Consider the following 16588-nt stretch of genomic DNA (forward strand, 5'->3'; position numbering starts at 1 on the left):
CTCCTAATTATTTCGATTCTAACTTTGACTTCATCAACCGGATGCCCTTTAGCCAGCATCACAAGTATTTAAATTTCTTTACTCTTTTTAAGTGCTGATTTACTGTCTATACAATAAAGGCCAATAGACTAAAATCGACGGGACATCTGATACGGAATATGGATATCCGACTTATACACAATGTATTTTGGGAAAAACCAAATTAAAGAAGAGCTGTAGGACGGCCTAGAAAAAGGTTGAAAGTTCGTAAATACTTATTAAAATGACAGCTGACGGTTGCTGATACAAAGAAGAATTGACATAATCATCATCATCATCAGTGGCGTTACAGCTCTTTATGAGCCAAAGCCTTCTTCAGAACAATCCTCCATTCGCCCCCGTCTCTCGCAACTCTTCTCCATGCTCTAATTCCGATAGACTTCAAATCATTTTCTAGGTTGTCTTGGTACCTAAGTCTCGGTCTTCCTCTTCTTCGTTGTCCGATCGGCCCTCTTCGGTCAAAAACTTTTCTGACTATGGCATCTTCCTCTCGTCTGATTACATGACCTATCCATCTGAGACGTGCTACCTTAATGAATTTTACAACGTCAGGTTCTCCAAATCTATACAACTCAAAATTGTAACACCTGCGCCACAAACCTTGTTCTTTTATGCCTCCATATATTCGTCTTAGTATTTTTCGCTCAAAACGTTTGAGCAATTCTTGGTCATTCTGTGTTAGTGTCCAAGTTTCTGAACCATATGTTAGCACTGGTCTTATTAGTGTTTTGTATACAGTCAGTTTAATTTTTCTAGGCATTTTTGAGGCCATCTGTCTTCTTAAGCCATAGTAACAGTTATTGGCGAGCACTATTCTTCTTTTGATTTATTCACTGACGTTGTTATCTTTGGTTAGCAGCGACCCTAAGTATATGAAGGTGTCAACACCTTCCAGTTCTAGGTCATCAATTATTATTCGTGTAGGTGTCGGGTTGCTTGACCTAGTGCAACACATATATTTGGTCTTTTGAACATTTATATTTAGTCCCATTCTATGTGCAGATGCTCTTAACGACCGAAATGCTTCAGTCAGAGATTCTGTGGACCTACCTATGATGTCTATGTCATCTGCGTATCCGACAATTTGTACTGATTTGTTAAAGATAGTACCATTCGTAGTAATCTGCGACTCCCGAACTATTTTTTCTAATGCCAGGTTAAATAAGAGACACGATAGTCCATCACCCTGTCTTAGTCCATTTTTGCAATGGAAGGGTCTTGAGAGATCGTTTTGGATTTTTACCATGCTCTCTGCACCTGTGAGTGTAAGTTCAGTTAACCGGACAAGATCAAACGGAATGCGAAATTCTACCATAGCAAGTAGAAGTTTATTTCTATTAACGGAGTCGTATGCGGCTTTGAAGTCAACAAATATGTGGTGGGTGTCGATGCCGAACTCTAGGGTTTTTTCAAGGATCTGCCTCACTATAAATATCTGGTCCGTTGTTGATTTATTAGGACGGAAACCGCACTGATATCCTCCCACTATTTGTTCGGCGTAGGGGAGGAGTTTTTGTACAATACGTTGGACAACACTTTATATGCCATATTGAGTAGAGTGATGCCTCTATAATTATCACACACCATCATGTCTCCCTTTTTGTGTATAGGGCACAGTACACCTAACTTCCAGTCTTTGAGGTCAGATGTTTCTTTCTGTTGCCAGATTGCAGTTATCAGTTTATGCATGTGTTTCATGAGGGGGTCGCCGCCATTTTTGAAAAGTTCGGCAGGGAGATTATCCGAACCGGGAGCTTTATTATTTTTCAGTGTTGCGATGGCTTCTCTAATTTCTTCTTCGGTGGGGGGTGGTTGCCGATCATCTTCATTCATTTGAAACATGGGATCCTCAATCTCGCCATCTTCGTGGTTGTCGCTAAGCAGTTCTTCAAAATGGTCCGCCCATCTGTTTAGTATCTGTTCTTTGTTACTAATTATCCACCAAACACCAAAAAGAAGAAGAATTGGCAGATTGAAAAGAAGAATAATTTATAGTTGACATTAGCAACGAAAAATAAGAAGAATTGGCAGACGACAGCCGAAAAACAAGAATTGACGGGCCGGTCCACGGTCCGTAGAAGTCTACGAACCGTGGTCCACGGTCCGTAGAAGTCTTCGAACCGTGGGGCCGATCTTTGTGACGCCGTTGGGCGAGGTTTCGTTCTCATTGGCCGGGGTTTGTGACGTGGTGGGTCTTGAGAAAATCTTCAACTAAATATAAACGATGGAAAATAGGGAGTAAACTTGAAATAAGAGTATAATAAATGTGTTTAATTACTTTAAAGACACTTTTTAAGAAGAAGACTAACTAGAATAAAAAAACAAATACTTATAGTAATAGTTTATTAATTATGTCATTCTTTTAAACTGTTTCTCTTCTTTTTGATTGGACGAAGTTTAATGGCTGGAAGAATCACTTTTAATGATGAATTGCTGTGATACCAATCTCTCCAAGCTTCGGCGTGTTTCTGGCAAATGTAAAGTACCCAGGAAGAGTAAGTAAAATCGATAGCCGCCATCCCTAAAAATAAATTTATACTGTAAAACTACATACGTTATTATTCCCTTAAAATGAAAACCTACTGATAGATGAGGTAAATGAGAAAAACTCAGTTGATGTGAACTTAGATGGAAAAACTATCGTGGTCCTTAGTAGATCGAAACGGCATCAAAAAAAAAAAAAACAGACGTTATTAGCTTTAACTTTTATGGGTGATTCTTTTAGTTTTTGTTATAATTACAAAGTTAACTTCTTCTATATGCGTATCAGTTCTCTCTCTATCCCTCTCGCTCTCTCTTTCTCTTTGTCAAGCTTTATCCATCTACCCTTGGTCTCCGATCAAGAATTCTACGTGTTCACCTGTTGTATCATCATATCTGGCTATGTTGCTGATCCATCGCCATTTCATTTTTACCACATCCTATACGAATCTGGCCTATCAGTGCTACCCCATACACATTTCATTCCAATGCTCTTTGTATTGTTTTTATAGACTTCATGGTGAGTGACTCCCTCAAGATATAAACTGGGAATCTGTTGATACTGGCTGACTGCTGACGGCCAGACCCCGACGAAATCTCTCCATCTCTGCGACGATACTCCTTCGCCGCGCGCCGGTAAAAATTCCCCCGCGTGGCTCTGCTTAGAGGCATGTGGCAAAGGTATCTGACAATGTAAACAAAAACTTATTATGCCCATTCTTGAGACGCAATTCTAAAATCAGCAAAAAAGAAGGACGCGATTGCTTTTATTCGATGTATAAATAAACATTCAGGGTATGGATTTTCGTTCGGAATTAAGTATTTCTCTTTCGAAGACTGTAATACGTGAATTAAATCTTTATACAGAGTGGAACAAAAAAATGGATCAGTATAATAAAAATGATTAACACAAGACTAACAATAATTAGGTATAAAGGTACAAGTAAGAAACCAAAATATCAAAGAAAAATAAACCAAAATATCAGAGAACAACAGATCTATAGAACGTGGTGAGATGAGATAAAGCACGTGAGAGATTCTAGAGAGACCATGTGTACAGGATGCCAGAAGAGAGATGGACAAGTAGGGCTAAGAATCGGAAACCAAACACTCGTAGGTAAGTAGGAAGACCTCCTAAAGCTACGTAAGTTGGAGTTCACTGTCACACCTTAAGCGCAAAGTAAGGCTAAACATAACATGGAGCCAGGAGCTAGTCCTAGTAAAAAAAAACGAAGCAGAAAAATCTGTTTACATGTTTACATGGCGTAATTATCTGATTTAGTTTATACATAATGTAAAAATTGTAATTATAAATATTATTTACTTACCAAAAACTGCTGAAAACGCAATTATATGCGAAGGTATCGTACCACTCTGAATAACGTTGGACTTTACTAGACTTTCGCACATCATCATTAATATATATGTAGAAACGATAGCTGTTGGAGTATACAAAGAAAACATCACTAAATCAAAAATTATTTCTTTCAGTTGGGGGCCTGGCGACCTTAGGTAAGCGAAGATAGATCTAATTAAGCTATACCTAAAAAAGATTAATTAATGTACAATGAGACTTGTAAAACGCGAAGAGAACGAAGATAGTTTTATCTCAAGAAGATAAGTCTATAATCAATGAATATGAAAATTAAAAAAATTTGACTGGGAGAAACTATAACACTATAATGCATTTCTTATTAACTTATAAAAGGGAAATTCTAAGTAGTTGGCTTGTGATATTATTTCTAAGACATTAGAATTCATAAATAATCCGGAAGTAATATTTCTTAAATTGCGTTACTGATTTAATTAAAATTGTTTTCAATCAGAATCTGGGACACACCTAGTATTCGCGGAGTGTGTCAATTTTTACAAAATACTTGAGTTTGCATACTTGCAAATAATCCAAGCGTGGCCTTGTTGATTACGAACTATTTCCACAACAAAGCCGACCTACTGATAGACCTTTATCGTCATAGACAAGGACGATTTTAAAAAGAGTAAACAATGAAATTAGGGGAGTTGATAACTTGATGTCAAGATAGTATGTCGGTATACTTGTATACAGATAAAATCTTAGCAACGCGTAACCATCATGTGTTAACCATATGTGTTCTTTAATAAAGATGTAAATATATAGAAGAGTGTTATTTATATTCCGACGATCTATACCATGATGGCGTAGCAGGATGGACAATGTAGAATTATTTACCGCATGGCAACCCTTAATTATTATATGGCGCACCTGTCAGGATCCGATTGGGCTTGTAAAGAAACTAGAAGCGAAATTTAAATGGAAAAATATGCAAAAAGACATAAAGAAATATATTAAACATTGCCATAAATGTCAAATTAACAAACCAGAAAAATTACATGTCGAAGAATTTGTGATATCGGACATTTCTTCGAAACCATAGAGTATGTTGACACGATAGGACCATTCCCTAAAAGTAATGAAGTCAAGTGATATTGTATCACAATGCTTTGCGAACTAGCGAAATACGCAGAAAGTATCCCAGTGTGTAATAAAGAAGCCGAGATAATAGCTCGTGGAATTTTTTAACATTTTATACCAACATATGGACTCATGAAACAGATTAGAATGGATCAAAGCACGAATAAAAAAAAATAATGATGATTTAATTAAAATGCTAAAGATCACACACAATTTTCAACGGCATACCGCCCCAAGTCAATGGGGAGTTGTGAAAAACTACATAGGACATTAAATGAATAGGTAAGATTATTCATAAACGAAAATTGGGATAAGTGTTGCAGAATTTTCACAAATTGCTACAACACCACCCCTATTGCATATCATGGCTACACACCTTTCGAATTGTTGTATGGTCGGAAAGTACATTTGCCAGAAGATCTCACACAAGAAATTCAACCATGCTATAACATAGATGCCTACTGTAATGAGCTCCGATATAAACTACAATTTGCACACGACAGAGCAAAAACATTCTTATTAAAGTACAAAAAGGTAAGACAAGACGTAAGTGTTATAATAAGGGACAAAGTGCTATCATAGATACCACTCAGGGGTCGGGAAGGCAAAACGATAGTTGTAACAACTTCCTTGGACGTGGCAGGAGCATTAAACAATGTCTTCTTCAGGTTTAGAGCTTAGAAGGCGTACTTCCTTCATCTGTCAATGTTCAAAGGCAGCTTTAATAAATAGGATTATTGTATCCTCAGTAGAAGAAGCCATCATTGTGTCGAGGGTAGAAAGTGATTGCTTACAGGAGAAGTACCATCCGCAGTACTATACTGATGGACTGTCTATAAACGAAGCTGTGTAGGGAAGGTTTCTACTGCATTGGATATGCAAATGACCTAGCAATCGTGGCAAAAAACATTTTGTTGAAACAATCTCAGCAGTTCGCCTGAACAAGCAGTGGGAGCGAGGGCTTCAAAATAAAACAAAACTGCAGTTGTAGACCTTAATTATAAAAATAGCACTACAAAGACAGACTATTTATACCAGTAGTCAAAGAAGTGAAATTTTTATTGAGAAGCGAATATTCTATTTTATAAGTGAGGCCAAATATTTAGGTGTAATGTTCGATTGGACACTGACGTGGAATACACACAAGATGGGCGCGTGAAGGGTTTTGCATTCCCGGTCACGCTTGCTTACGGTTACTTAACGCGTGACTCACGCGTGAGTCACGAGCCATATTATATAAAATACATAAATTAAGGTCAATTCAAATTTAATACAGTCGACGTAGTTATGTCAAAGCATTTTTCTTTAAATCTTGTAGTATCGCAGTATCTTTTTGCAGTGAAAACACCGTGCAAAATCTTGAATAACTCTTTCAAACTCTATTAATTCAAAATTCCCCCTGCTCACCAGTTTTTGCATTTATTGTTTAAGAAATATATATCTTTCGTCACAAAGATACATATTTCTTAAACAACTAATGCAATCGGAGCGTTTAACAGCGAATTGTCGTAAGTTACCCTCACACTCCATCGCTCAAGTTTATGCCTGGTCACGTTTATGCCCGAAAAGGTTACTCAGGCTCACGACGGGTTACGTGACTTTAAACACTTGGTCAGTGTTTCCGTTGATTAGGAAAAACTGTTGAAATATAAATATATATTGTATGTTATCTCTAGGGTTTGTTAGACTTGCCATTATCACGTTAGTTATATAACAAATTAATATACCAACTCATAATAGAAGCGACCGAGACGGACTATTGGCGACTATAGGTAAAAAAGTCAAAATAGAGATCATCGAATTCTAGTAATGATGTAAATAAAAACTGACTTTGAAGAAGATATTATAGAAATTTAATTGCCAAAATGTTACAGTAAGTTAGAAAGAATAGGCATATGAGACAAAGAGAGATAGAGAGAGAGAGAGAAAGAGAGAGAGAGAGAGAGAGAGAGAGAGAGAGAGAGGAAGAGATAGAGAGAAAGAGAGAGGGAGAGAGAGTAATTACTATTTTTCTTTGTGGGTGACTACTTTATGAGTTCATCTTCAGCATTTGCACAAATACAGTAAACTTGCAATACATACATATAAGATATGTACACACAACGTACTCTATAATTAGCAAAATATTTTTTATTAGTGAATTACCCAACAAATTTCCCCGTTTTTTTCCCTCAAAATATACATGAAAATAAATTAAGTCAAAAATATAATACCTGGGACTCTTTTCAATTTTGTAATGGTGCATGCACAACTCGCAGTGACTATGTTGTGAATCTTTAAGCCATCTTTCCAAACATTTTAAATGCACCAAAGCTACAGTTCCTCTGCATCTGCAGGGCATCAAAAGATCATCTATACTTTCGCCACCATGGCATATCCGGCACATGTGATCAGCTGAATTTGTCTAAAAGATTTATTTTACATTTTATACGATTACTTTTTAAAAATTTGTTATACACACATAAGAAACTTAAATATTTATATAAATTGATCAGAATAACCAGATATAAGTTCCAATATATACGACAAAAAGTTTGCTATGCATTATTAAACTTACTGATAAATTAATAAACGATTTAATCTGAATTTACTATTGAAATTTATATTTATTGGTAGTTATGTCTCAATCCAGATCGCATGAACCAGTAAATTAAAAATTGATGTGAAAAATGTAATCCTAAATAATATAAAGTACGAAGATTGTCAGCAGATAGTGGTTAATTATCAGGAGTCAAGTCACATAAGAAATAATACGTTAGAGCAGCAGTAGCAATTTGATTAAACCCAGCCTGAGCGACTTGCACACCCCTTTGAATGACATTGCAGCAATGTGCATTTATTCCTGAAACCAGGAATTACTCCACCACGCCCTAATGCTCCTAACCATCCCTTTCCCCCTTATAGCACTCTGATGCGCGATAGGGGCTCTCTTATCAGCCAAGTGCTTTTCGTGTGGAAGTTCTAGGTACAAGAACTCCAACGCGATATCCCAACTCGATCAATGCAGGCAAGCGTGAGGCGCTTTTTTTTCTGCTTTCCCTATTTACGTATCTTCCAACTGAAATTACAGCTCTGGTATCCAGTCTCCGCTCTTGGCTACGCTCAATTTGGCGATTTGATGTTTGAGGGTTTGGGCACTTCGTGCCCTGGTTGTTAGTTTTGTTAATTTTTTTTTGGTTGGCTTTCGCCTTTTTGTTAGCGTTTTGAAGTTTTTTTGGTGGCCGAAGCCGTCAATGTTTTTTTGAAGGCTGTCTAAAAAATAAGATCTTGTGGTCATTACACAGTGTCATGAGTATCTTCGTTGCTAGAGCTACGAACTTATCTAATATTTATGCATTTGTCAGGGTTTGTTGCTTTGGACGTTTGTGCTTCCATCGATGGAATGCATTGTACCTAATTGTCTATCGCAATATCGGGCTTGGATGGTTTTCCAGCTCAGCGAACCAAACTCTGGCTTTTTCGATCAAGGTGTCAATCACCCTTACTTGTTGAAGTTCTCTGAACAAGAAACGTTCAGCGATATATCCAGGTATATTTACAGCTTCACGTAGGCTGCTGTTGTGGGCTGTTAGTATCCTTTTTTTGTTTGTGCTTGAGATATGTCTCCATGCGAGAGATGCATATGTTAATATAAGCAATATGATGCTATTTATCAATCTTATTTTTGTTTTGTTACTTTTATAATTTGCTTTTTCTACATGCAAGTCCTCTTATTGCTATTTAGCTATTGTTACTTTTTGTAACGTTGTATCTACGTTGTGTTATTTGTGTTTATGTTATTTTTTGAACATTTATCCTTGGTCCATTATGACTCCCAGGTATTTGGCATCTCTTTTCCATTCGATAGGATTGTTTTGCACCGTCAGCCGTTCTTCAGCTCCCGTCTCTTTTTCAAGAACACTGCTTGTGTTTTCTCGGAGTTAATGGCAATGTTCCATTAGGTAGTCCATTCTTCAATGCCGTCTAGTGCTGTTTGTTGTTGACCGCTATGCCGATATTTCTGTGTTTGGCCGCAATTGCTTTGACGTCTGCATAAAGGCTGAGTAGTGTATGATACGTTAGAGAAACATTATTTTTAATCGTTAAACATAAAGTTATTAAAATCTACGGTTCATACTAGGTTTACATCAAAATCAAAAAGGGTCTTATATTAGCTAGGAAAACAGCTAGGAAATATCTGGTTTAGCCGCGGTAACTGCTGCATATTCAAATCATCCTGAAAACTGAAAGAAGAAGAACTACACTGAAAATAATTGTTACATTTAGTCTTATATTGAACTTTGTTTTGTGTGTGTTTTCTGTCTGTGTTTATAATCGGAACACTATATCAGTCATCTTATAGTCTGTAACCATTTTGAAAAGGCAAAACTTTAAATAAATAATTTATTTTATAATTGTTGTTTATTCTTAATAAGATATTTGATAAAAGTTGAGGTACCAAAAAAATCACTTTCAGAATAACCATTAACCTATAATACAATAATTGAACTGACCAATAATTCTATTACAATAGTTGAATATATTAATTTACACATAAAACGTTATGGATTAATTGCCTATTCTTGCCTCATAATAAAAAGCCAATTGTCATGATCTGTACTTAATGTATATTTCATTTCATATTTCAAACAACTTTTTCTTCACATCTTTTCTACACACATTTTTTACATTAAAATTTTTTTAAGTGAATCAAACGAATCTTATATGAAATAAATGAGATTTACTTACATTTGAATCAAGTAGAGCTACATAGAGCTCTTTCTCATTTGTTCCCATTTTATTTGAATGTGCCACACTTCTTGCTGATAACAAGGGTAACTTTTTAATTTTTCTAGCTTCAAAAATACTTTTTAGGGATTTTTCAATCGATATACTTTCCGCAGATTTATTGTTTAGTAATTCAAAGCTATCTTCAGAGTAACAGCCTTCTGTAGGTTAAGAACGATTTTATTAAAATATACAGTAAGTTATTCCATCCTAAGCTTGATTAGTCATTCATAATAACTACCATGGAACGAGCTAAAAGCTTTTTTTTAAATGGGTATGTTGATCAAACACAGTATTGTGAACAGCTATTGTGTTTACTTTCAATTCAATAATATACATATAATAAGGCAACAAGTAGAGGAAAGAAGAGATGCTTAGATATATTATGTATATATTCAAAAATGAGTATTTTAGTTGATTATATATACAGTATACAGTGTATATATTTTTTTAGAAACTAGAAATGGAACAACAAGGGTATCAACGTCGACGGATCATACTTAAACCACTTGAGAGTCGCAGATGACATAGTTTTAATAGCCGATAATATCCAGAAATTAAATGATATGTTACAACAATTGAATGCAATTTCAGGAGCGGTAGGCTTAAAAATGAACTACAACAAAACAAAAATACTGAGCCGAGACCAGACAAATATAACAAAACAAAATCATATCATAGAAAATGTTGAATATTATGTATATCTAGGTCATGTCATCAAACTGGGAAAACCAAATTAAGAAGAACACAACTGGCATGGGGCGCTTTCGGCAAACTAGCATATATCTTGAAAAACACCTCCATTCCTGTAAACTTAAAAAAGGTGCATAACACATGCATACTACCAGTTTGTACCTACGGCTTGGAGACAGTAGCCCTTACCAAAATATCTGCTAAAAAATTAGAAACAACGCAAAGAGCAATGGAACGAATCATGCTTGGAATATCACTAAGAGACACGATTAGAAATACCGAGATAAGACGTAGAACGAAGATTAGGGATATTGTGGAAGAAATTACAAAAATGAAATGACGCTGGGCAGGTCACGTAACCCGATATAATGACAACAGGTGGACACAGAGAATTCTAGAATGGAGACCAAGGACGACAACAAGAAGCATGGGAAGACCTCAAAAAAGATGGGTAGATGACATAAAAGCAGTGGCAGGCAAACAGTGGATTAGATTGGTGCACGATAGAGAAAGATGGAAGCAATTGGGAGAGACCTACATTCAGGAGTGAATGGAAAATCGTTGACAAAGAGATATATACAGTACAATAAAAGAATTGCGATCAAAAAATACATTATCACCTGCTATAGTATTTGATGCAAAAGTTGCCTCTATACAAACTTGAAATCTAATAGAACTACAGCTAGAGAATAGTGCTGTTTTTCACTATACTTAGTATTCAAATATATATATGTACATTTGTATGATCTTACCGTAAATATTAGATTTTGATGAGCAATTACTTTTAGAAAACAATCCGACGTCTGAAGATATATACAGGAAAATATCTTGTGAAATAGGTTTGCCTTCCTTTTCTTCTTGTAAAGCTTGATATTTGAATAAAATTTCGCTATTGACACTTTGACTTGTGGCTAAAATAAAAAAATATCAAACTGAAGTATATTTTACAGTATACATTTTTCGATATATTATACCCATAGTACACATGGAACTTTTATAACAAAGATATCCTCCCGAATGTATCCTAAAGCCCAGCATATGAACTTGAGAACATCTTATTTTTATTTTTTTTTTCTCTTTGCTATTGACGCAACAAGATATTATGATACCTATAAAGGTTTATTTTATAGACTGTATAAATTAAAATACCTGTTCAGACCATTCAGACCTAATTCAGACCAGTCGTGAATTTGCTCTGTGCCCATCGAGCTGCCTCGTCTATTTAAGATTTTTCTAGGATATAGGCTCTCCAATAATTGTTGTTTATGTTCATATTGCTCATCTGGTTTATTATTTCGTTTAAGAACTCTTGTGGATTTTCATAAAGTCGCAAGAGTATGTAGGTGGTGCAGGAGTCCATTTTGATTGCGGAACTTCCATCTTTGGTTTGTCCTGGGCTTTAAATGGCTTACTCTGCACTAGGGTTAGTGCAGTCACAGCTGGTATCAATGTGGATAATCCAGATGCCAAATCTAGGTTGTGGGATTCATCCGTGTGTTGGGCGTCATGTAGTACGGTCGATGCATCTTCCGATGGATTCAGAGATTTTTGATGACTTCCGACCGCCGCTCTGGAGGAGGAGCGAAGGTTTTTCGCCTCCATCCTCTTGATCGTGGAGTTTATGTGACCTCGACTTCCAGAATACTTTACCAGTTCGAGTTTTCTTACGTGAATAGTATATATTTGTCTTACATGAATAATTTGTCTAGTATTCTGACCACGATGGATGCCTTGAATCTCACAGAGATGCCGGCCCTTCACGCCTCAATGTGTGGCCAAGTTAACACTCCTCGAGATATAGGAACGTCGGCAGAGTGTTGACTCTTCGACGGCCCTTCACTCTGTACCGCCACTTCTCACGAAATATTCTTAAGTCCCGTAGGGGAATATTTATTTTTGTCGAATTGTTTTGGTGACGAAGTGCTACTTCAGCTCGGCCACCAATTGAGGAGTAATTCTAAGTCCATCTGGGGCTTTTATTCTCTCCTAACCGTCGGTGGTCTAGTGGAACGCTGTGTCAGTTCGACACGATCTGAAATAGCTTTAAGATAACCTGTCTTTCCCTATTTCAAAGGTCGATTGTCTATCTGACCATGGAACATTCTCTCCGAGCTGTTAGCTGGATTCCGCGAGGTAAGAGCTTTTGGAATCGTCTTCGAAGCGAAGTCTTTCTAAAACGAAGAAATGTGAACTCAGGTAATAATAAAACGTAGAATAGTTGAGAAAGGCACTTAGCCAACGAGGTCTATCTGGGGTCAAGATGTAGACCGACTTGATCCCAATCGGAACGATCTTCTGTCTGAAGGCCAATAAAAACGTAGTTAATAACGCTGTTTGTTATTGACAGGCCAGAGTGACAATCTTCGCTGTGATTGCCGGCTCTGGCGACAAACGCAGCCAAAATGTGTTAACGAACCGCCGGAGTATTGCACGAACCGTTTCTATCGATGCGTTCTCGTAGCCGCGCCGGCAACCTTCTGAAATTTTGTATTATCAGTGCGAATTGTAAGTGATAATTATTAATTTAATTAAAATTTGTGATATTTGTAATTAAGTGAGTTTTTAGAGTTAAATAAAGTTAGTCAAACCACGTTTTGCTTCACTTAATCTCTGAACCCACAGAAAAACGTAACACTACCATGGTCCATGCGCAATACTCTGCTAGCCTTAGACAAGAAAAGAAAAAGGACAGATAACACTCATTTAATAACCTTTGAAAAGTGAAGCCTCTTTCGATGTGACCGCCATGTTTTGGTGCCTGTACGTTGCCCATTACTACCTCTCGCAGGGTTACCAGGTCTACTGGTTTTTCAGTAGATCTTTTGAGTTCTACTTCAATTTACCGATTTATTGAAACACTGTAACGATCTACAAAAAAATATGTAATATTAAAATCATATTCAAAAAGTGATCAGTATGTCAGTGTTCAATCATAAATTTTGAAAAAAATATATTTATTGATATATCCATTATTCCCAATCTGCTGAAGAAATAAAATATGACCTGGCAACCTTTCTGGTGACGGTTTGGATCATCGAGTTATAATCTATGGAGAAGCTATGAGCATATTAACGTATGTACTAAAAACGGCGTAGGTAGGCGTGGCTAACTGTGATATCAATATGGCGGTGGGATCATGGCCGGACTCAATAATATTTAAACTACTATAAAAATATGACTAGTTATTCAGAAGATTTAATCATAATCTAAAAAAGTGCAATACATTTTTAATAAACTATGATTTATTTATCCCGCGGTAAACACTAAAAACACGATATATTATACATAAAGATAAATTAATACAGTCAAATACTATTAATTTATTCTCTGAAGTACGGGCCATTACTTTGTTTACATATTGGTATACTAACCTGTAGAACGATATTCCTGAAGATTTTTTATTAACATTGCTTCTGCCACTGCAACTACGTTGAGAACAAGAAACCATTATTATGCACTATCACAATATATTATTACAGTTTCTATAAAAGTATTATAAAACTAAAAATATTCGAAAAACCACAAACGTAAATAAACATATACGATCTGTCAAAAGTGACAAAACAATATGGCCGAAGTGAGGTCGTTTTTAGTCACGAGATGCCCTCTCCATAGATTCTAACTCGATGGTTTGGATTCAGTCAATTCCATACGATTACGCGTCCCCTCTCTTTCCTTATCTAAGCTGCTGGCAGTCTAATATCGGGTTCCGTAACTACTTATCTAGACAAGTAAATACATTAATTATGGTGCCAATGAGAGTATAGAAAATATCGACGAAGCTGGTGTTCACATATATATTATTGGAAAAAAAAAAACCAAAAAGAACTAAAAGATATTTAAATTTGTTGAGATGAAAATTTCAAATTTTACTACTTTGTAAACCTGACCGATATCTAAATATATACTTACTTGGTGTGTTTTCTTCTTTGAAATCTACTTGACTCTGAGAACATTTATAGTGGCTGGGAGATATCAAAAATATTCTTGAGTTTTCAGGATCGGTGTAGTTTAAATGAGGTAAACTTAGTTTTAATAGACTCGCTGTGGATTCACTGAAAACAATGGTTACATATAAATCTTTTTCCTGTTTTCCATTTTGCATAATAATTGAAAATAAACTTTAAATTTTTTTAAGATTTTGAAATTGTAAATGATGGTTATGAGATGATATGAAAAAGTCATATTGACAAATCCTGACAGTTTGATAGTTAATAATGTTAATAATAAGTCATAGCTAATAAAATCAGTGATGAACTAATTAACACTATTCGATTTGCTAACGACACTGTCATCTAGTGCGATAGTATCCTTAATCTAAATTTTATCATAATTTTAAATGATTATCACAAATCACCTACCTAATTAGTGGTCTGTGATGATTATAATACAATGAATATCAGAGGGTCTATTAAATATCCTAGAGGTTGACTCTCTATATTAGCTTTATTTATAATTTTGTTCTTTGTTGAATTTGGATATTTATTATTTGTAATATATATTACAATAATGTAGGTATATTAACAAAACAATTTACAATTTTAAACAAAGTTCAAGGATGACTGAATAAGATATATTTAGTTAGTTCATGCTTTTTTGAAGTAGCATTATTTACTATTTCAGTCCTCTGTTTTCCCAGTGCCTAGAGTCTAACCCTAAGGTATTCATGGCTAACCATCTTAATGAGCTTGATACAGTGACAACGGAAGTCTACTAGGTACTTAATAAAATTCTACCGCAGTACATAAAGAGAAAACATTGTGCTTTAAAAAGAGCTATATTCGGCAATAAAGAAGTTTCAAGTGTGTCCAAAACAGTCTGAGCTGCCCTTAAGTGATTTTATATCCGCATTTATCCATTTATCCTCAGCGATGAATAAAGATGCTAATCTATAACATATTGTGGCCCAATTAATAGTAGACTGTAGACTTTCGTGTTTTGTTTCTGCATAAAGATTATTTAACCCTAATTTATTATTATTATTAATTATTTGACTCAAATAGGTCCTCCGTGCTGTACACTAAAGTATCCAATTTGAGCTCTTCTTTGAAAACTTCTTCAAGAAGAGCTCTTGCTCTTTCAAAATCTCCCATTTTTGATGTAACATAAGAAAGGTACTTTTACTACTTTTAAATATTATAAATCTTGAGGATCTTGACTTAAGTCTTGAATAATATTAAAACTCTTTCTGACTGCTTTCGAGATACCTTTGATTTTTCGTACAAAATAGAACTAAAAAAAATATCCAACCCTACACAAGGTTTACCCGGATGAAACTTTCACACTGATAAAATTAAATCCCATACGCACCAAACGTAGTGAACGGACTGATTCATTGTTCTTATAAGGTCGTTCGAAAAACCAACAATCCACCAGATGCAATCACATACCTACTGTGTAATCTGGCTATTGATGTTTAGTTTGTAAGAAAATGTGTTACGATTGTATAAATAAAGTTAAGTACATGTGTTTCAATAGGTATGTTTATAGTATTGTATTTATAAAGAACTCATATGCTAAATAAATAAAACCTTCAGGTAGATGTATGGATATATGTCTAGAGTGGTAAATACAATAATTATAAAGATTGGCAGGTTATCAAGGACAAAAATATCTTATGGATATAGTTTATAGAAACATTATAAATTATAAAAACAGGTTGCAATTTAAGAATTTATTTTTAAAAGAAGAGTGAGATATTATTTCCTTTGCGATGCACAATTTTAGGAGTAAATGATACTCACATTCAAAGGACAAAAATTTGTAGGTACATACCAAATTTCATGAAAGAAAAAAATGCTCATATGGATGGTGTAGCTTTAAAATGCGACAACGGAACGGTTAAACCGTGACTCGAAACATTAAAAGAAAAACTGTAATTATTCAGGCCAGTTAAGTAAGGCAATAAAGATAAAGTTTACTATCAAGCTGCTTTCCACGCACATTGTTAATTTCTATTCCATTCTATGCTTAGTTATTAGACACCTAAAATAAAAAAGAATATTCGTTTATAATTTTGATATTAGGTATTAAATTTAGAATTTAAGTAATCCCTAAGAGGATTAAGATAAAATTATTTATAAAAATAAAGGAATAAATAAAAAACTGAGAGGGAGGGCCATAGAAGAAGACCTATGGAACAACCGGATTAAGTGG

The 16588-nt window shown here is 35.2% G+C and overlaps 1 protein-coding gene across 1 annotated transcript; it reads right to left on the reverse strand.

Moving 5' to 3' along the window:
* Positions 1-2381: 2381 nt before the first annotated feature.
* Positions 2382-14623, reverse strand: LOC140438185 (uncharacterized). Its single transcript, XM_072527896.1, has 6 exons — positions 14345-14623; positions 11185-11343; positions 9701-9900; positions 7186-7376; positions 3849-4063; positions 2382-2560 (listed from the first exon to the last, which is right to left on the reverse strand). The coding sequence occupies exons 1-6, from the start codon at positions 14535-14537 to the stop codon at positions 2394-2396; spliced, it is 1125 nt and encodes a 374-aa protein (XP_072383997.1). The 5' UTR covers positions 14538-14623; the 3' UTR covers positions 2382-2393.
* Positions 14624-16588: the final 1965 nt, after the last annotated feature.

Source organism: Diabrotica undecimpunctata, chromosome 4, assembly GCF_040954645.1.
Source record: "Diabrotica undecimpunctata isolate CICGRU chromosome 4, icDiaUnde3, whole genome shotgun sequence".
NCBI classification, from domain to species: domain Eukaryota; kingdom Metazoa; phylum Arthropoda; class Insecta; order Coleoptera; family Chrysomelidae; genus Diabrotica; species Diabrotica undecimpunctata.